The 21252-nt window shown below is 38.6% G+C and overlaps 2 protein-coding genes across 2 annotated transcripts; both read left to right on the top strand.

The window, feature by feature from the left end:
* The first annotated feature begins 477 nt into the window (after positions 1 to 477).
* On the top strand, positions 478 to 2889 carry LOC131680629 (uncharacterized protein K02A2.6-like). The gene has a single exon (XM_058961344.1). The coding sequence runs from the start codon at positions 478 to 480 to the stop codon at positions 2887 to 2889; it is 2412 nt and encodes an 803-aa protein (XP_058817327.1).
* Positions 2890 to 3544: 655 nt separating this feature from the next.
* On the top strand, positions 3545 to 4642 carry LOC131680628 (uncharacterized protein K02A2.6-like). The gene has a single exon (XM_058961343.1). It carries the CDS (start codon positions 3545 to 3547, stop codon positions 4640 to 4642), a length of 1098 nt encoding a protein of 365 aa, XP_058817326.1.
* Positions 4643 to 21252: the final 16610 nt, after the last annotated feature.

Genomic DNA, 21252 nt, shown 5'->3' with positions numbered 1-21252 from the left:
TCCATTCAGTCCTCGACTTGTTTGCGAACAACTCGGTCTAGTCCCCGACGATGGACCTGACCTACTCCGACAGAGAATTACGCGGCGAGAGAAGTTCTCCCGAGATCGAGCTAATCAGCTAGGTGCCGAGGTCAGTTCGGCGATTCTGGTGAAGCAGGGTATCCGATGCACTGGTGCGCCCATGACTCGCGAATAGTGGTGTCTCGTCGCTGTCTATTCAGTCTAGTCCCCAGCGGTGAATCTAGCTTACGCTAACGGAGAGTTCCTGTTATACCACACCTGTATCTACATCTCATTGCATGCGCGCCCCTACCTAAGCGCGCTGCTCTGTGCACTGCGGCACAGTTATATATACCGCGATGAAGAGAAAACGCGAGGAAAATGCTCGCGAATTATTGAATAAATAAAAGTGTTAAAACTAAAATTGGCTGTTGTGTTATCGTTTATTGATCCGTCACAACAGTTCTGGCGACGAGGATGGCGAATCCGGATCCATTACCCGATGCTTTGCTTGCTGCTGCTGTGCTTCCATCACCTAATTTTTCAATTGATGCTTTCGACAAGAAAAAGTTGAAATGGATGCGGTGGGTGGAACGACTGGAAACTGCTTTTTCCATCTTCGGGATTGCTGACGCTGTGATGCGGAAAAATCTACTATTGCATCATATGGGTCCCGAAACGTACGATGTCATTTGCGACAAAATTGCACCAGAGGTTCCCCGAGACAAAACGTACGAGCAAATTGTCGTTACCCTGGAAGGATTTTTCAACCCCCAGCCGTTGGAAATAAGTGAAAATTTCCGGTTCAAGTGTCGCCGGCAAGGTGACAAGAATGCTGCTTCCCCCGATGAATCTGTGGACGAATATTTAGTGTCCCTCCGCCGAATTGCTGTTACGTGCAACTTTGGTGATTATCTTGACACGGCGCTGCGAAACCAGCTGGTATTCGGGATAAAACGAAACGATATCCGAAGTCGGCTATTGGAAAGAAGGATCCTTACCCTTCAGGAAGCCCGTGACATTGCTGTTAGTATGGAGCTGTCGCGGAAAGGCGGAGCTGAGATCGAGGGAAACTTGGCGAAGCAAGAAGTCTTCGCGCTGCGCCGGATGAAAGGTAAAAGTGCTAAAAACATTGAAATTAGTGAAAAAGGGAAATCCTCCACGAATGTGCATCCAAACGCGGGCAAGGTTAGCTGTTTTCGCTGTGGGGATAAATCTCACCTTGCAAATGCATGTAAGCATAGGGAAACCGTTTGCTCATTTTGCAAAATAAAGGGGCATCTCGCAAAAGTGTGTATGAAAAAGAACGCGAAATCGAACGATACTTCTGGTCGTGCCGGGAATACAGCAAACGTAGCTCAGACGAATTACGTCGATCAATCCGGTAATGGTGCGAAGCCTACTAATGCGGAAGTGCGCGAAGTGTGTACCGTCGAGTCGATGCCAGGAAATACGAAATTCTGGCTCGAAGTGCGTGTAAACGGATCGAATATTCGGTTTGAGGTCGACACTGGATCGCCAGTCAGTATTATCAGTGCTAGGCTCCGGAAAAGCCTGTTTTCGAAGGCGCGGTTGCGTGTGTGCGATACGAATCTTATTAGTTACTGCAACAACAGCATCGATGTGCTGGGTATTATCGACGCGCGGGTGGAATCCGACGACAAGATTATTACGTTACCGTTGTATGTGGTGAATTCCGATAAACATCCATTGCTGGGAAGAGAGTGGCTAAAAGTTTTGTCGGTTGACTGGAATAAGGTACTTCGGGGACCGAGTGCTGTTAATACAATTGCTGCTGCCACTGCTTCTATTTCTACTGCTGCTGCGCTCGAAAAAGTGTTGGCGAAGTACCCGAGGGTGTTCGATAATTCAATCGGTAAAATTTCCAGTGTCCAAGCCAACTTACCGTTGAAGAGTAATGTGCGTCCTGTGTTCGTGAAAGCAAGGAAGATGCCCTTCAATATGCAAAAAATCGTGGAGAACGAATTGGATAAACTCGTTGCGGAGGGAGTACTTACAAAAGTTAACCAAAGCAATTGGGCGACACCAATCGTTCCTGTGAAAAAGTCCCAAAATCGTGTGCGGATTTGCGGGGACTATAAACAAACTGTGAATCCAAATCTCGTGGTGGACAAGCATCCACTACCGACTGTGGACGAATTGTTTGCTTCGTTGGCTGGTGGAATCAAATTCACCAAAATTGATCTCGTTCAAGCATACTTGCAAATGGAAGTCGCTCCTGAGGATCGAGAAATGTTAACATTGAGTACTCACAGAGGTTTGTACCGTCCAAATCGTCTGATGTACGGCGTCGCTTCGGCGCCAGCAATCTGGCAACGTCAGATGGAAATAATACTGCAGGGAATTGACGGAGTCAGCGTGTTTCTGGACGACATAAAAATCTCTGGTGCTGATGATGAAACTCATTTGCGTCGGCTGGAAGAGGTTCTTCGGCGACTAAATTTACATGGTATTCGTGTGAACAAGGAGAAATGCGACTTCTTTGTTGACACGATTGAATATTGCGGGTACCTGATTGATAAGGATGGTATCCATAAACTGCGTAAGAAGATTGAAGCGATCCAGGAAATGCCCCGACCGAAAAATAAGGACGAAGTTCGGTCGTTCGTCGGATTAATCAATTACTACGGTCGGTTTTTCGAGAATCTGAGCACTGTGCTGTATCCTCTGAACAACCTATTGAAACATGAAGTGCCCTTCAAGTGGACTAATCAATGCGAAGTGTCCTTCCGGAAGGTGAAGGAGCAAAATGCAGTCCGACAGTTTCCTTGTCCACTACTCGCCCGAACTACCGCTGCTGCTTGCCACGGATGCATCACCTTGCGGAGTTGGTGCTGTGTTAAGCCATGTATACCCCGACGGTACTGAGCGTCCGATACAGTTCGCGTCTCAAACCTTGAGCCGAGTACAACAAAACTACATGCAGGTGGATAAAGAAGCGTACGCTATTATTTTCGGCGTAAAGAAGTTTTTCCAATTCTTGTACGGTCGGAAGTTTACCCTGATTACGGATAACCAGGCGATTTCGAAAATCTTCGGAGAGCACAGGGGATTGCCTGTTATGTCCGCATTGCGAGTGCAACACTATGCAACCTATTTGCAGTCGTTCGACTACGAGATACGCTTCAGGAAGTCTACTGATCATGCGAATGCTGATGCCATGTCACGCTTTCCGCTTTTACGTGCTGATCCAGATAACGAAATTGAAGAATCTGATGTCATAGAGTTGAATCAAATTGATACCTTGCCGCTTACAGCTGCTGAGCTAGCGCAGGCTACCGCGTAGGATCAAGCAGTGCGCAATTTGATTCAAGGTATTAAGTACGGGAAACCTGTGGAAGGTGGAGACCGATTCGGAGTGGACCAGATCGAGTTTTCACTTCAGAAGGGATGTCTACTCAGAGGAATACGTGTATATGTGCCTGCCATTTTGCGAAAACGAGTGTTGGAGGAGCTACATTCCACGCACTTTGGAACAACCCGTACGAAATCATTAGCCAGAGGTTACTGCTGGTGGGTAGGCATGGATCGAGAAATCGAAGAAATGGTTTCAAACTGTGCTGAATGTCAATCGGTGAGACCAGAACCTGCAAAGATGAGACTGCACTGCTGGGAAACTCCTACGGAACCTTTCCAGAGAGTTCACGTGGATTTTGCGGGTCCTTTTATGGACACATACTTCTTCATTCTGGTTGATGCGTACAGCAAGTGGCCGGAAATCAAAGTTTGCAGGTCGATTACAGCTGAGAACACGGTGAACATGTGTCGTGAAATCTTCAGTACGTTCGGTATTCCGTCAGTATTAGTAAGCGACCATGGCGTTCAATTCACTTCGGAAACATTTCAGCAGTTCTTACGAATGAACGGGGTAATGCACAAAATGGGAGCACCGTATCATCCTGCTACCAATGGACAGGCTGAGCGCTACGTCCAAACGTTTAAACAGAAATTGAAGGCATTGAAGTGCACAAAGTCTCAACTCAATTTGGAGCTGTCAAACATTTTGCTAACCTACCGGAAAATGCTACATCCTTCTACAGGACAATCACCTTCGATGTTAATGTTCGGTCGGCAGATTCGATCGAGGCTAGATCTACTTTTGCCGAAGAATGAAGCTGGAAGGAGTAACAACTACGTCGTGCGACAGTTCCAGGATGGGGATCGAGTGCGTGTACGAGATTTTTTGTCAAACAGCAAATGGAAATTTGGCAGAATTGCTGAAAAGACTGGAAAATTACGGTATGTTGTACGGTTGGATGATGGCAGAGTTTGGGAACGTCATATCGACCACATTGCTGGCGTTGGTGCCAATCTGCGCGATGTCTCGCTTGAAGGCTCGGCGGACAGTTCTCCAGAGAAGTTGGACGTTGAAAACTACATTCAAGCAGTACCTGCAGTTGCAGAGTCGTTGGCGAAAACTGCTGGTAATTTTGGTATGGAGCAAACTTGTCCAACACCGGAGTTATCTGGCCAAGATTCGACTACAACTACAAGAGTGATTCCTAATCTGATTGAAGTCGCTCCAGCTAACGGGACTCGTCAAAATGCTGCTGCTGCTACCCCTCAAACCCTACGGCGCTCAAGCCGTGTGGTTAAACCGCCACAAAAGTTGAATTTGTGATTTTTTTGCATTACATAATTAAATAAGAATGTTTTTACGAGGGGGAGAAGTGTTATACCACACCTGTATCTACATCTCATTGCATGCGCGCCCCTACCTAAGCGCGCTGCTCTGTGCACTGCGGCACAGTTATATATACCGCGATGAAGAGAAAACGCGAGGAAAATGCTCGCGAATTATTGAATAAATAAAAGTGTTAAAACTAAAATTGGCTGTTGTGTTATCGTTTATTGATCCGTCACAACAGTTCCCTGGCGAAAAAAGTTTTCCCAATATCGATTCTTTTTTCGTTTTCGCTATTTTTCTATCGGAACAACCGGTGGGGTGCCGTGGTCGGTCTGGCGAATCCTCATGGAGCGTGACGTCCGGTTCGCTGGCGTTTCGACGACCCATACTCGCTGCTCTGTTGCAGTCTATTCGACTAGTCCTCGGCGGTGGATCTAGCTTATACCTGCGGAGAGTTCCCTGGCGGTGATTGCTCTCCCGAAACCGTTGTTCGATGTCCATTCCGCTGTAAGACGGTCATGATCTACATCAACAGTTCTCAACCTTTTTCGTACCACGGACCCCTCAGATATCACACTGGGTTGCTGCGGACCCCCACAGATAAACATCAATTTTGTATGCTATCAATATGTTATTTTCAATTTGCTAGGAAACAAGATTTGAAATTTCAATATGCACTCGGAAAATATATTTTTCTTCGCGGACTCCCAGCAATGACATCGCGGCCCCCTGGGACCCGCGGACCCCAGGTTGGGAATCACTGATCTACATCATATCTCTGTTTACTGCGTTCCACGTCTCTACGTCGCTTGTCATTCTGTATACTACATTATCCGGGTTGATGTCCGGTTCTCCCATTTTAAGTAGCTCCCTGCACGTCACTTCAAACCTCGGACATTCAAAGACTCTCCTCGGACATTCAAATACTTGAAACCTCAGACATTCAAAGACGCTCCAGGCACAGTGTTGACGTTGCGTACTCACACCGATGAAGATACTCCTTAAGCAGCCGTGGCTCGGTAGGAGCTGTTTCAGGTGGAAGGTCATCTCTCCGTGCTTTCTATTGACCCACGTCGACAGGTTTGGATGAGCCGGTAGGTCCACTTTCCTTTCTCCGTATTATCCCATTCCTGCTGCTGCGTCACCATCGAATCGATTCTCATCATCTTCCTCACGTTTCTGACGTATCATTGATTGTAGCACTTGATATTCTCCGTCAGGGTAATGCAGATGGGGATCATCTCGGCGTCAAGGCATACTGCCTCCGGTACGTAATCGCAACTCGTACGATCAGCAGTCGAAGCGTCCTGTTCTGCTTTTCGCGGTTTCACTTGGTTTTCAGCGCCGCACCCCAAGCAGGAGCCCCATATCGCAGTATCGATGACGAAACACTAGATAAAGACCCGACATTTAGCATGTGTAATCAACGTGGTTGTTAAAGCTCAATCAGTCGTCGATTATCACTCCCCATTGCTTCAGTGCACGCTTCGATGCATTCACAAGCCCGATGGTGATCTGTATCCGCTGAACCGCTTTGCAGTTGCTGTGCAACAACAAATCCGTCTTGTAGTGAGCTATTTGCAGCTTGACCCGTTCATCCAGCTCTCGATCGCATCTATTGTCTCCGTCACCGACACCTCTATTTCTTCGTGTCTCATCGTTAGTGATACATCGTTCACGAAACCAACGATTTTCACTTTCCTTGGCAGCCGCAGTGTTAAGACCCCACACTGATAGAATATATTCGTAAATCGCTAGGAATTAATTTCGTACAAAAAACTTTCATAAAATATACGAATTTTTCGTACATATGATGAATCGTTCGTAGTTCTATCGAAACACTTTTATATTTTATTGCGAGTTTTTCGTGAAAACCACGAAATGACTTTCGTTGGCTTATTACGAAATAGCTTCATTCAGCAAACAAGTCGTACGGGGTTTCATACGAATATCTTTATAATATTTACGAGCACCATTCGTCACACCGTCCACGTCAAAAGAGCAATATGGAGCCATTGTTGCTATTCGTCAGATAATTGTTGTTGTCTGACTATTTAGTAGCCCCCGTATCCGCCGGTTGCAGGAAGATTTCCTGAAGCTCTTTCGCTTCCAGTTGATTCAGAATCTGGAGCAGTACAGAATCAGTTGAGCCGTCGCTCATTGATTTTGTATGAATAATTTTGAGTTTTTCTCTGCCGGAGCAATATCGGTGCTGTCAAACATCGATACTAAAAGATCGTTTCGTTTCATTCACGAAAAATAATGTCGATAACTTTCGGGCAATGTAAACTAAATAAGTAAAATTTACGAAAACTTTCGTTCATCAATCAAGCGGCCATTTCTTCGTATCACAATAAAATCGATTTGGCCACATCGATTTTTTTAAATAAAAAAAAACATCGATCCCAAAAAATCGACTGAAAACAATAAGAGGCTAATAAATACGAAAACTTTTCTAAGATAAACGAAAAGATTTCGTGCGACCAAAGAAATCGTTCGTAATATACACAAACGTTTATTAAAATAAACAAAACATTTCATTTCATTCACGAAAAATAATGTCGTTATCAACGATAACATTCGTGCAGTGTACATTAAATGTGTAAAATTTACGAAAGCTTTCGTTCACCATACTTGTTCATGAAATGAACGAAACTTACTATTTACAATGCACGAAAATACTTCGTTGCAGAAAACGACGAATGAATTCGTGCATTGCATGATTCATTATATTCACAAATTTATATTATCAGTGCATCGTACATCCCATTCCAAAATGTTGCACAGAGAATGGAGCCCTAAGTAACGCCCGCTGCGACTCGCATTGCCTTCTGCCCATTTGTTCGTCTGGTACATCAGTGCTCTACTCTGGAAGTACCTCTTCAGGATCTGGCTCATTCTTTTATGCCACGCTGCGGCATTGGTCTATTCGAGGCTGGATGGCCCGGTGACTTCCCTGACTTTGGCAGCAACATCAATTTCTGCACCTTCCTCATTTCGGGGATTACCATCGTCTAAAGACTTCAGCAGTAGTATCCTGAACATGTCCGGATATGCCAGGATCGCAGCTTTCAGCGCCACGGTTGGTATTCCATCCGGACCGAGGGTTTGCTTTGATTTTAGTCACATCGACGCGTCTTTGAGCTCGTCGTTAGTCACTTGCCACTCGACTGTGTTACCTCCGTCTTCTTCGCCGTACGGTGTCGGTGACCAGGTGTTGTATCGTGATTCGGGAAGAGACCCTCAACGATTATCTTTAGCTTACCCGGGCATATTTCAGCTGTTGTCGACGGACCATCGTCTTCGTCATGACGAATCAGTACGCGTCCCCCAGGGATTGGCGTTTATTTCTCAGCACAGCTACTTATGGCAATTGGCTTGCTAAGCTTGATCTCCCGTTTTAAAGAGTCCCTACCTTCTAGATACGTCGCTTGCGCTCTTCTCTCACTCTCCGATTTTGCGCTCTGAGCCCGCCTTCTGGCTCTAAGACAAACAGCGTGTAGCGTACTGAGTTACTCATTTAACCAGTAAGCTGCACGCCGTCTACTGCATGGCCCTAGTTTTCATGACATTGTAACGTCACAAGCCGTCACAATCCTTCTTGTTAGCCGTCAGCCGTATCAACGTACTTGATTCCGTTGTTCGCCGAAGTAACTCAACAAAGAGGTTTTCGTTAAAGGCTTTCGTCTTCCATTTTAGCTTGCCACCCGTCCTTCTTCATGCTGCAGCAGGGTTCCATTGGCCGACGCGGTAGCGAATCGCCTGGTGGTCTCTCTGGGGATACTTCTCTCAAACTCTCCAGTCCATGTTCGCCGTCAGTCAAAGACTACAGAATGTGGCGAAATTTCTCTCGGTACCGATATCCGTTTCGTGAATCATTAAGCTCCTAGCTCCTCGCTTCGCCGCGATCTGCTCGTTATAGTCCTCGGCGGTTGAGCTAGCCTGCACAACGTGCCGACAGGTAGGTGTCGAGTCTGCAGCCAATTTTCACTACAAGGAAATATTTTCGGTTTCGTCCCCGAACCCCCCCCCCCCCCCCGCTACTACGCCACTGTGCCTTATACATGCAAAAAGTATCAGTAACGAATTTGGAATTTATTCATAACAAACTTGAATGAAGACTGGAAGACTGCAGTTCATTTGTTCATCTCAATAATGATAAATTTTATGAAACAATCGACAAACTTTTCTAAAATTCATTTTATGTCTTATGGAGCAGGAGCACAATACAAAAATAAGAAAAACTTCGCAAGCTTGTGTAGATTCCAGTCAAAATACTAATTAAGTGCAGAATGGCACTTTTTGCAACATCCCATGGAAAAGGACCCTGTGATGCTATTGGTGGCACTCTCAAGTGAATGGTAAAAGGCGCCAGTCTTGCTCGCGACTATGAAATACCAGAACAATTCCCCAAAAGTTATCTAACTGGGCAATTGAACAAACTGATAAAAATATCATAAATTAATTTTCTGCTACATATTCATTGAACGGTACTACAAAATTTCAGAAGAACTCTAAGAACTGTATAATAACGCCAAAACAATATCTGATACTCAGAAATTCCACAGTTTCGTGCATATTCCTGGTGGCAAAGTAGAGGCGAAAAGGTATTGTAGTTCAGAAGATGAACCAAAAATATTTTCCTTGTATAGAAATAATACAAAATAGCATGCATGAAGATAGTTTTAAGACAAATGTAATATATAAAAATAAATAAATAATTATGGAAAATTCAATACATAATGTTGTGGTGGTTATTTCTTTCTCTGCTTCTTCTTCAGCACCAAACAAGAAAATAAAAAAGTGATAATGGAATATCTGTTTAACGACATAAACTCTTTTCAATGGGATTCTTGATTAAGGGGCTACATACCTTTTTGGGATAAAAATGTCAAGAAAGTACGAATTTACGTAAAGACATAAAGCAATGATTTCATTACATCAAACTTATAGTATTTTGGTAGAACATTTTTCAGTGAAATAAACAAGCATAAGTTTCTAAAAATATATTGATATTTGGCGGAGTTATGGCTTTTTCCCCGAAACCCTTTTTTATTTAAGAGGTTTACGGTGATCATCTCAAAAAATTCCATTAGTATATGAGTATTCCTCGTACCTTAACGATCAGTTACATAAATAATAGTTTTTTCTTGCATTCGAGAACGTTTTTAGTAAAAAATCGCTGTTCTAAGCTCTAAAACTTGTATTAAAAAATTCTTATCCATGAAACAAAAATTTATGCATAAAAAGCAATCGTTAAGGTACGAGAAAAATTAATTACGATCAATTGAAAAAAAAAATTAAGAAAATCGATTGAGATTGAGTACCATTTTAAGTAAAACGACATTTCGAGATAATCGAGTTTAAAATTTCGAATTACCACTGCTCTTGGTAGACGAAGCGCGCTTGAAAGCGCTGTAGCTTTCGATCTATTTCTCGGATCTCTATAAAAATTTGGGAAAACATTCTCGAAGAATTGTACTTTCAGATAAAGCAATTCGATTTTATGAAAAATGAAAAGGTTTGTAACCCCTTAATAAAAATATACTTAGGGCATGTTCAGGAGCGTTTTATTTTGTATAGGAGTTTCAAAGTAGAACTGAAACTGAAACATTCACATCCCCAACAGAGCGTTTTGTTTTATAAATTCGAACAGTTTTGTTTCAAAATTTAAAACTGTTATACGACGCCGTTCTATTTGTTGCTGATTTTAAAACACGTTTAGAACTGTGTTTTAAATACATGCAAAGTTTTCAGCACAGACACTTAGACCCAATAGACTGGGGAAAAATAAATTTAAATGCAGCGACGCTGAAGGCATGGCGTGACATGAATGTTAAACTGAATAGAACATCCGCTAAAACTGCTGCTGGGGACAGCAAGTTCTAGTTTTAAAATTTTCAGATTTATATAATAGAACTGTCAAAATTATGAATCTAAAACTAAAACACTCCTGAGCATGCTCTTAGTTGCTAAATTAGACAATATCTTCTCACAAACTGAGTTTTGTTGGATTCTGAGATGATTATGACTTTTATTGGTTTAGTTTTCGATAAAAATACACCGAAGATAAAAATTCAGTTTGGGCAAGGAAAAGTGAAATTTTGACGGTAAGTAGGGAACATAATTATCTATCTTGGAACAAAATTTCATACAAATCAAAAATGGATTTTTTTGTATATCAACTTTAACTTTTTAAAATCGATTTTTTTCAGTGTAGGTGTCAATAAATAATTTTTTTAAATATTGATATTTAAAAATTTGACTAATTTTGTAAAAATCACACCTACAACATTTTTTTGTAGGATTTGTCATTTTTAGACTATACTCATTTGAAAAAAAAAATGGTTAGAAAAGTTTAACCCTTTTCAAAAGACAGTGTAGATCATTTTTGGAAAAACAAAGTATGCAAAGTGGCTCTTTGTGACAAAGTCTTCATGTGCAGAAAGTTTCATTAAAATCTGAGAGGGTGCTGCCAACTTTGAATACGATTTGGCGCGAAATTCGTCTATGTGCACTTTTTATGAAATTGAATGGCTAGCCACTTAAATTTGAGTTATTATGAATGAGCGTGCTTTGAAATATCCCTCGATAAAAACACAATTATTATCGAGCTGAGTCGATTGGTGTATAGGATGCAGCCATCTGGATTTCAAAGAAAAAAAATCAACGTTTTGATAGTTTCTAGACTTTCCTATTATAAGAATGATGAAAATGTAAATGTTTAAGAAATAAATAATGTGTTCAACAAAAGGTAAATCGATGCGACTAATGATTACATAAAAACAAAGAGATGATCAATTTATAGACTTCATTTTCAGCTCTACATCTGAATTAGAAATGCAAATAGATTATATTGTCTCTTTGTTAGTCTAATCTTCCGGCGTTAGAAAATTTTGGCACCTTATAATAATTCGCAACCAGTATTATTTAGGGGAACGCGGGGCAAGTCCGACACCTTAAGCGCAATAATTTTTCTAAAATTCCACAAAGTTCCTAAAATTGTATATTCTGTGGATAATCCTGGTTTAGGTGTTTCTTAACAAAATATAATTTTTTCAGCGTTTCAAAAAATTGAATTCATTAAAAATTATTGGTTGCCAAAAAATGGAGAAAAAGGTCATTTTAAAAACGCTGCGGGTAAGACCGACACCCCAAAGGGGCAAGAGCGACCCCCTTTTGAACTTTCTTTTTGTCCAAATTTTTCCATTAAAAATGTATTGTGTATGTGTGATAAAGTGCAATTATGTGTATATGAGTATGTGTGATGCAAACGCATACTTTCTGTAGTTTCATCGCGTAGCAAGAGGAAGAGCATTCGAATGCGTGGTGTTATGAATAAATAATGTTTAACGCATGGTTTATATTATGGTACGGGTTTTCTCAAGTAATTCATTCGAGCTTTATTGCCACTTGTATAGCCATTCTAACGAGGAAGAGCTGTTCTGCAAGCAGATTATATACGCTGTTACTAGGACTCATTCACTTAGAAGTGACGCACGCTTCGTAGTAAGCTATCCGGATCGTGTTGTGATTTTTCGGAACACTGTTGATCAACAATCCGACGGTCAATGAAATTTTTTCATCAATATCATTTCAAAATCTCATATTAGATTATACTTTTCGTTTCTTTTTGTAATATTATTATGAATCACGTTCAATTAATTTTTAATTTTTTTGGTCGACTTGAGACAATACTGATAAATAAATGCAAAAAACATAGTTTCCGTGTATTTCAATTATTAACATGACGTAATTATAGTATAGTTGAACACAACAAATATACCCAGTCTTTTGTATCGAATCAAAAACGAACCCAATTATCTAAAAACCGTGTCGGTCTTACCCCACCCAAAAACTGTCGGTCTTACCCCAACAGCGCCCATTTTTGTTGAATGCTCAATTAACAGTATTGAAGTACTCAAACTTATCTTCAATACATACAAATAACGATATGGAGAGTAGAATAGAATGTGTGACAAAAAAACTGGTCATTTTCAAAGCTTTTGTGTTATTAAAACCTTAAAATGTATCAACTAAAAATAACATCCAAAAGCGCATCAACTTTGCTTTCGCTTGTTTTGTTTATTTTGTTGACGTTTATGAACCCATATGGCATCGATATGTATCGAAATGCCAAAAATAATCGTACTAATAATATCCTGTCATTATTGTATGATTTAAAATTTGATATCAGGGAAAAGTCGTGGGGTGTCGGGCTTACCCAGGGTGTCGGGCTTCCCCCCAGTTCCCCTAAATGCTAAACGGCGTGAAACGAGTCTAAATTTGTAACTGGCCTTAGATAAATTAACCCAAGATCAGGTGAACCTTAATCTGCTAACGAGAGCTCATCCAACAAAGCTCAATTTCTTTTCAATTTTCTTACCCATTTCACTCCTGGAAGAAGAGGCCTCAGCGAGGAAAGCAAAACAGGTTAGAGAGTAACAAAATTTGTTCGAAAATTCCTATAACAATGCGCGAAGAAAAATGATGCTGACCAATCACCGGATTCCACAGAACGAACCAAACGGTACGTGTCCCGGGGCTTGGGCACGGAGTGCGAAACGAAAGAATTCGCTGCGCCCCTCGAGACCTCCCGAGACCCTATTGGAACTTACCAGATTTGGCTGGTGTGTAAATCAAATTAATGAACTCTATTCCTAATTGAAATGTTTATAAATCTTTTTCTTCGCAGCAACAGCAACGGTTGTACCAACAACAAACTGAGATCGAGGTCTGGAAATGTCTTACGGAAACGCCTCAGCCTGCACGGAGCCTTCTTTTTGAATCAACCGAAGCGGGATCCCCGGGACATGTCCGTCAATCATTAAAAACCGAAAGAACGGTCGTTTTTTTTAACGTGGCCTGCTCACCCCTCCAAGGGAGGCGAGTAAACGAACTTTTCACAAATTCATTACCGGCTATCATTTATCATTTTCTCAAATTTATAACGATCTTGAAACGGAGAAGAACCACTTGATGCTTGTCGGAGTACTGTTTTTTTTTTGAATCTCGCGTGTAACTACACGGACGATTCTGGGAATGACTTATGTGACGAGGCTGTCTCGGGGGAAATTGAGTCCGCTTCTCTGGTCATTATCGGCAAGGTGCGAGAATCGTTATTGGCAATCTCAACTCCGCTGATTATTGCACAACAATGTTAACGAATGCGTTAGTAGTGTGACGCTATAATAAATGACACAGTGGCTACCGTACACCAGGCGAATTTTGAATCGGTGTAGAATAAAATTATGATTGGAATGGGTACGAAAAATATCACAATATATGAGAACTTTCCACATTGAGGATCTTCATGAGAAGCTATTCGGAGAAAGGAATCAAAACTAATTTAAAAGTTTTCGTCGAGCTGATTTTATTCGAGACGTGCATGAGGAATTCCAGCTAGATTGATCCAATTATGTTTAGAATTGTTGTCTGATAATGCAAACACACGCCTGATAATTAGAGAAGGGCAAACCGATTAAGTTTAGTGAACGAATCGAGTCCGATTCAGAATCGTCTCTTGATCGATTCAATAATTCATTTGGGAAGGTAAAGAAAATATTTGTTTGATTTTGATCTGGAGTAGATATTTTGATTCCATATATACAAGTAAGTGTGCGTGTGTTCATTGCGCTTATTTATTTTTATGTGATTCATGTCCACACACCATTTGCTAGCATCTTTTAGGATCATCGTGCTTCATTAGTTTGGTGTAGCGCATTCATTCAGTTATTTTCGGTTCAAATTCAATTTCAATTGAATTATGTTTCTGTGCTGGCACTGAGTGGGTTTAACGAGCAAAAATTCATCATACAAGGATTACGCAGTTCATTTAAGATATAAAATTTAAAAGATGTCACATTAATTTATGTTTCCTTTGAGCTGAAGGTATTCGATTCTGTGTGAAGAATCAGTAAGCTTGGAAGTGATTGAATGAAGGAGGCGTTGAAACTAAATTTTGGCTTCGGTAAATGCACACAGAAGTAGGCAACTTTTACAAAAAATATTCCGTTCTAAATGTTGTAATTATACATTCCCCTAAGTCCCTGAACAGCAGATTTTTTTTAAAGAATCGCAATTTTTTAAAAAAGAATCATGGCTCACTCACTCTTTTTCAAGAGTCGATCTTTTGAACGATTCGTGATTCACTCACTCATCTCTACTGGAAATGTGAACACGCCTTTTTCCCCTAACATTTTTCTGGGTTTGTCATAAAAAATTCACAGCATTGCATTTATCGCTCATAATGAGTAAATGCGTCCGGATAATTTGCTACTGCGGTAATAAAAACTCACATTTTCACACGAAAAGTTATAGGCACTCACACAACTTCTCCGGATAAATACAACGTGTTATTTCTCCGGATAAATAAAACCGCCGGAGAATGAGCTAATAAGTTTATCAGTATCCTTTTTGCACTCGTTTTCTTGCTGTCGCGATTCCAAAACACGAAAAAACAAATATGTGTATATTTTGACGCTTTTATTGATTTCCACGAAATTAAAATATTATCACCTTCGCCGCTTTTCTTTGAAATTAAATGTATATTTTGACGCTTTTATTGATTTCCACGAAATTAAAATATCATCACCTTCGCCGGTGAGAAGGAAAAAATCAAATAAATTTTATCCGCAAGATTATTCCCACGCTATTTGTGGAGACGGACAATTTTGCAACTCATCTTATCCTAGAAAAGCCGGACATCGGATAAGCTTCTTCTCGCGTGAGTGAGAGAGAATTACAATGCCTGAACAGTGTAAATGTAAAAGTAAATTTTTCAGGAATTTAACTTTTTGCTAAAACTAGCTTACTTAACCTTATAATTTATTTTAGAAAATTGTTGTACTTTGCAAGAAGACCCGTTTCCGTTTCGTTTGAACAGAAAGCTAGGTTGGTTCTAATTTTAGTAAGATCAAAGATAGAACTTTTTTAACGGTTCGAGATAGAACTGGACTGTCGTCGATGAAGTTGTAGAACAACACATGTTTGACAAATTTGCTGAAGGCGTAAAAGCTCTACTTTCATGCTTTCCACTGCATGAGAAATTCAAATGTAAGGTTTAGGGTGTTCCTTAAAAAACGATTGTATTTATCTAATTTTTGTAGTTTTTATTTTACATTAAACTAACCTTTGTTTTTTGTAACAAGATTACTTTAGTGCACAAAACTTATTTCTATACACCGACTACTGCTTTGATTCAATGTTATGCGAACTGGTTTAATCCACCTAGTGGTGCAATTGTGCCTTTCTCACTTGTTCAAATTACGATCCCATGACTGGGTATGTTCAATAAAATGGTGGAAATGTCACATAAGATATTTTATTCCGGATCCGCCTTGCTTGAAACAAAAATATATCATATTTAATTAGCTTAATCAGCATTAGCTCAATGTTGTCTTTCGGCTAAATAATTTTATCATGTTGGGGTGTATGTGTGAATGGGATGAATAACCCATAACCGAACCACCCCCAATCTATTTTGGTATGCCTACTGGGTGAAGGAGATTGCGATGAGAGAGAAGTGGGTCTGAAGAGGGTGGATGAGGTGGTGACCTTTTATATTGTGACAACTGTAAAAGTAGATGCCAAATTTCACATCATTTGGATAATTTTAAACCCCCGGCCACTTCGCTTGAAGTTTTTGGCATTGCACAGTGGTTTTTTTTGTCAAAAACCAGCGAAAAATTATTCACGCGAAAACGGTAAAGCGTACAGCAATAATGTCTTCTAGGATGTTTTATGATGATCCAAGATCTTTAGTTTTAGTATAGCTGAAGTGATTAATCCCCATTGAAGTGAGATGTTTGCTACTATTTTTTCACAGTATGAAAAACAAGATTAAGACTTCAGAAATGTTAAACAACATGTTTTTGCAAGCATGACCATAAGTCTCTATTTATAGTACACTCGAAGTTATCGACCGTGGATTGTGAATGACCCTTTAAAAACTGTTTTTTCAACATAACTTCTTCACGGTGTGTTTAAAACCACACAAAACAAAAAATGACCATAAAATTGGCATACGGCATTTGAAAGATACAGTATCCAAGCATCTTCTCAGTGAATTTCAAAATGATCCATCGAAAGATTCGAGAGATATGGCAATTTGAAGTTTTATGACATGTTTCATAAGGCTGCCAGCAAACACCCACGGGATTGATCCTATCTTCATTAACAAAAAAGTCGGTTTTCAGAGCAATTGCAATACCTTTCTATTGAGAAAGGCAAAAATATTTGTATACTTATTTGGTACATGGCATTCGAAAGATATAGTAATCAAGTATATCCCCTGCAAGTTTGAAAATATTTCATTGACGAAATCGAAAGTTATAACGATTTGAATGCGGTCATAGATGGGTTTTCTACCAGATTTCAAGCATGAAGCCATGTTTGTCCGTTGACTATTTAGATCGTTTATACGTGTCGCTGTTTTAAAGAAAAACAGTACCATTTAAATACACAAATATAATGTACAAAAGGTATTATTTATTTGGCGCGCTGAAAAAATATGAAAATAGGGTTACCTACCTAACGTTAACTATAACGTGTAAATTTAAAAAAATGAATAAAAGTTTGAATGTTTACTTAAAAAGGCCATATCTCAGTGGTTCGTTGACCGATTCTAATTATTTTTTCATTATTGAACATGTAGACGTTTCATCAATAATTTTATTTAAGAAGAATATAAAATAGGGTTGCCTACCTCAAACAATAGACAACATATATATTATCATTACTTAGTTTATATTTTTATATTCAAAACGATGACCTATCGATTTCTATACATTGGTTTATTGCAACGAACGCTAACTACAAGTTATGGAAAAATAAAATCATAAATTCAATATTAAAAAATGTGAAGGTATTTGCAGATTCAGAACAATTTATGTTATGGTACGGTTTTTGTTGGAAATTTTGTACATTCGTGATTCGCTGGTTGAGTTGACAGATGTCAAAACTGGTCAAAGGGGATGTTATCAATACAAATGCATCTGTTCACGTCACTAACTATTGTCAGTTTTATTGTCTAAATGAATTTAACAAAAGAATTTGACATTCAGATGCTTTTTAGTTCGACAATGGACCAACTAACGAAGGTCCAACTAAAAAGTGGCCCCTGTTAAAAATTGTCCAACCAGCGAATCACGACTGCGTTAGTTTCAACATTTCGTATATCCATAATTTGTAGTATACAGCAATTGCAGTCAACTTGTGCATAAAAATGGACGGGCTGTTATTTTTAACACAAAATTATTCACTAAATAATGATAATACATATAGTTGAGATCAATTATATTGTCTATTATTTGAGGTAGTCAACTCTATTTTATATTCTTCTTAAAGAAAATTGTTGATAAAAAGTCTACCAGTTAAGTAATGAAAACAATTAGAGTCAGTAAACAAACTCCTGAGATATGACCTTTTTAAGTAAACATTCCTACATTTATTAATTTTTTTTAATTTACACGTTATAGTTATCGTTAGGTAGACAACCCTATTTTCATATTTTTTCAGTGCGCCATATAAATAACACCTTTTGTACATTATATTTGTGTATTTAAATGCTAAGGTTTGTCTTTAAAACAGCGACACGTATAAACGATCTAAATAGTCAATGGACAAACATGGCTTCTTGCTTGAAATCTGGTAGAAAACCCATCTATGACCGCATATCGCATTCAAATTGTTATAACTTTCGATTTCGTCAATGAAATATTTTCAAACTTGCAGGAGATATACTTGATTACTATATCTTTCGAATGCCAAGTACCAAATAAGTAGACAAATATTTTTTGTTAATGAAGATACCCAAGTAACAATTTAGATTTTATAGCACACTACAAGTGCAATTCAAGTTTTAAGAATGGCTTTAAGAGTGCCAAAAAACCACAATTGTTACTAGGGTAGGACCAATCCCGTGGTTGTTTGCTGGTAGCCTTATGAAACATGTCATAAAACTTCAAATTGCCATCTCTCGAATCTCTCGATGGATCATTTTGAAATTGACTGAGGAGATACTTGAATACTGTATCTTTCAAATGCCGTATGCCAAATTTATGGTCATTTTTTTGATAATGGTTTTAGACACACCGTGCTTAAATTCGGCATGTTCCAGAAAATTGTTTTTTTTATTAAGATATATATTTTTCCAGAAGAGATCATCGGTCTATCTCTTGCAACTTAGAAGTTATTGGGTAATTTTTGGTAAAATTTGTAAAAGTTTTAAAAGTAAAAAAAGTACTTTTGACCGGACAAAAACGGGCGGCCACCTCTAGTTGCAATAAGAAATGCTACATCAACATCGGAAAACTCAATATAGTTCACTTGTCTCTTGTTGTCTCCAGTAGAGTTATGGATGATTTAAAAAAAACTATTGTTTTTCAAAAAATGTCCATTTTCTCCGAAAATACTCGAGATAGCAAAAAATATGCGTTAACAAAAATTGTGTATTTTGATAATTGAAATAACTTAGTAGAATATATGTAGGAATGATAATTGGGTCATTAAATGAGAAAAAAAATTATTACTTACATCGATAAAGCTGATTTTCGTGATTGCAACAATGTTTTTTTTCCAACTCAGGAAACGTGAAAATAATATTAAAATTTAAAATAAAGAACTATGTTGACAGTCTGGATTTGACACTATAGGAAGGATTTGACATATCGAATTTCACGACAAATGATGCCCTGTCAGAAAAAATTAGGGCATGTTTTCTCGGTTTACCCGGAGGGTTATTTTTATTTGACATAAACACCATCCATTGCGTATAGTTTTTTTTTTCGTTTTGGGTGTTGTCCTGATAGGCCAGATGTAAACAACCGCAGTTTTCCTATGTATGGTTGCCAAGTTTACATAAGATTTATTTTAAAAAACAAAAAAATCGTTTTTACGTATTACAACGAAATTTTTTTTGAAATAATGTTATATTATGTATATTGGACCTAAAATTTATGGAATGGAACGGAAAACTATATATAGCTTAATGATCCAATTACAAAGATATTCTAAAAATGTATATATTTGTAGGTCATACAAATATTTCGAGCGGTAACTTCTTAAGCATTTAAAGAAGAGACTTCATACATTCAGCAAAAATCTGCACGACTTTTCTCAAGACGTTAGCTCAATTCTTTTTCCAAAAAAATAGTTGAGAAATCTTACTTATAGGAGTATTAATCACAAAAATTATACCAGCAACGACAAACTTTGCTATTTTTGATGAGTAGTCCGAAAACACGTTGACGTAAACTCAGCCGTTTTCAACAACCAATCACCATTTGAAACACTTTATTTTTCAAAAATTGTCAAATTATTTAGAAAATTGACAAGATAATCCATTGTTGTAATATAGAAAGGTATCCATTTTGATAATTGAAACTATTTTACGAAACATACTGAACTTGTTAGAATGATGTTTAATAAGTTATATGGTTTTAAAGGGATCATCCACAAATAACCAGTAATATTGTTGAAGATACCAAAGGTAATGACTTCGTGTTTTCAGCAAAGTTGTTGAGAAAAGCTTGCTCTACAAATTTGCCGTAGACATAATTGTAATATACGCGCTTGCAAGAAAGTTGGTAAATATATCGTTGCTGTTGTTCTATCAAACGCCATTTTGGGGTAAACTGAGTTAGATATGCCACATCACTTGTGTTTTTTAGACTCTACAAAGTGGCGTGACATTCTGCTTGCTTACTGAGATATAGCGAGAAACGTGCTGAAATTTTTTTAATTGTGTGCTTCAAATGTCTGTGTCTGGGATTTGGCTTTGGTAATCTTGATGCATAAGATGTTTTTATGTGTAAAAATGTCTGAGAAACACAATGGCATAATCATTTTCAAAACAAAAATACACAAATTTGAAGAAAAATGCAGTTTTAGTTTTAAACTAGAAATATAGCAAATTTGGCAACACTGTACCCAAAATTAAATATTTTCTCTAGATTACCTGATTCGCTTCCTTCAAAAGGCATCTCACCGATTGTTTATAGACTGAATGAAGCCAAAGATATGAATTATAGTTAATAATTGATGTTTTTACATTTCTTATAAAAGAAATGTATAGAATTCGCTCAAACTTTCAAGATTTTTTCCGAGGCCCGGAGGGCCGAGTCTTATATACCAATCGACTCAGCTCGACGATTTGGGACAATGTCTGTGTGTGTGTGTCTGTGTGTGTGTATGTAACGGACAAATTCTCATTCGTGTTTCTCAGCAATGGCTGAACCGATCTTATCCAAACCAATTTTAAATGAAAGAACTAAAAAACAGTATGAACACTATTAATTTGTTTTTGATTCTGATGTTTAGTTTTTAAGATATGGTTTGAATGCGTAAAAATGGCGTTTTCGGCAGTTTTTTTAAATTATCTGCCGGAATTGACAATATAGATTAACAATTTATATGTTTTTAAACAGCTTAAACGAATACCTTTCGAACAAGCTATAGATTGTTGAAATCGAACTATTATCAAAAGAGATATTTAATATTAAATGCGGACGAAGGATTTCTATCATTTCCCATTGCCAGAAATATGACCAAAAACATGTAATCTATTATTAACGCCAAAACGGCTTATTTTAGGTCAATAGTAT

The sequence above is a fragment of the Topomyia yanbarensis genome, chromosome 2 (genome assembly GCF_030247195.1).
Source record: "Topomyia yanbarensis strain Yona2022 chromosome 2, ASM3024719v1, whole genome shotgun sequence".
Lineage (NCBI taxonomy): Eukaryota > Metazoa > Arthropoda > Insecta > Diptera > Culicidae > Topomyia > Topomyia yanbarensis.
This window is presented reverse-complemented; position numbering and strand designations above follow the sequence as displayed.

What these genes read in the sequence shown, in the direction of transcription:
- LOC131680629 (XM_058961344.1), top strand. Translation starts at nt 478, where the DNA reads ATGGCGAATCCGGATCCATTACCCGATGCTTTGCTTGCTGCTGCTGTG.
- LOC131680628 (XM_058961343.1), top strand. Translation starts at nt 3,545, where the DNA reads ATGGATCGAGAAATCGAAGAAATGGTTTCAAACTGTGCTGAATGTCAA.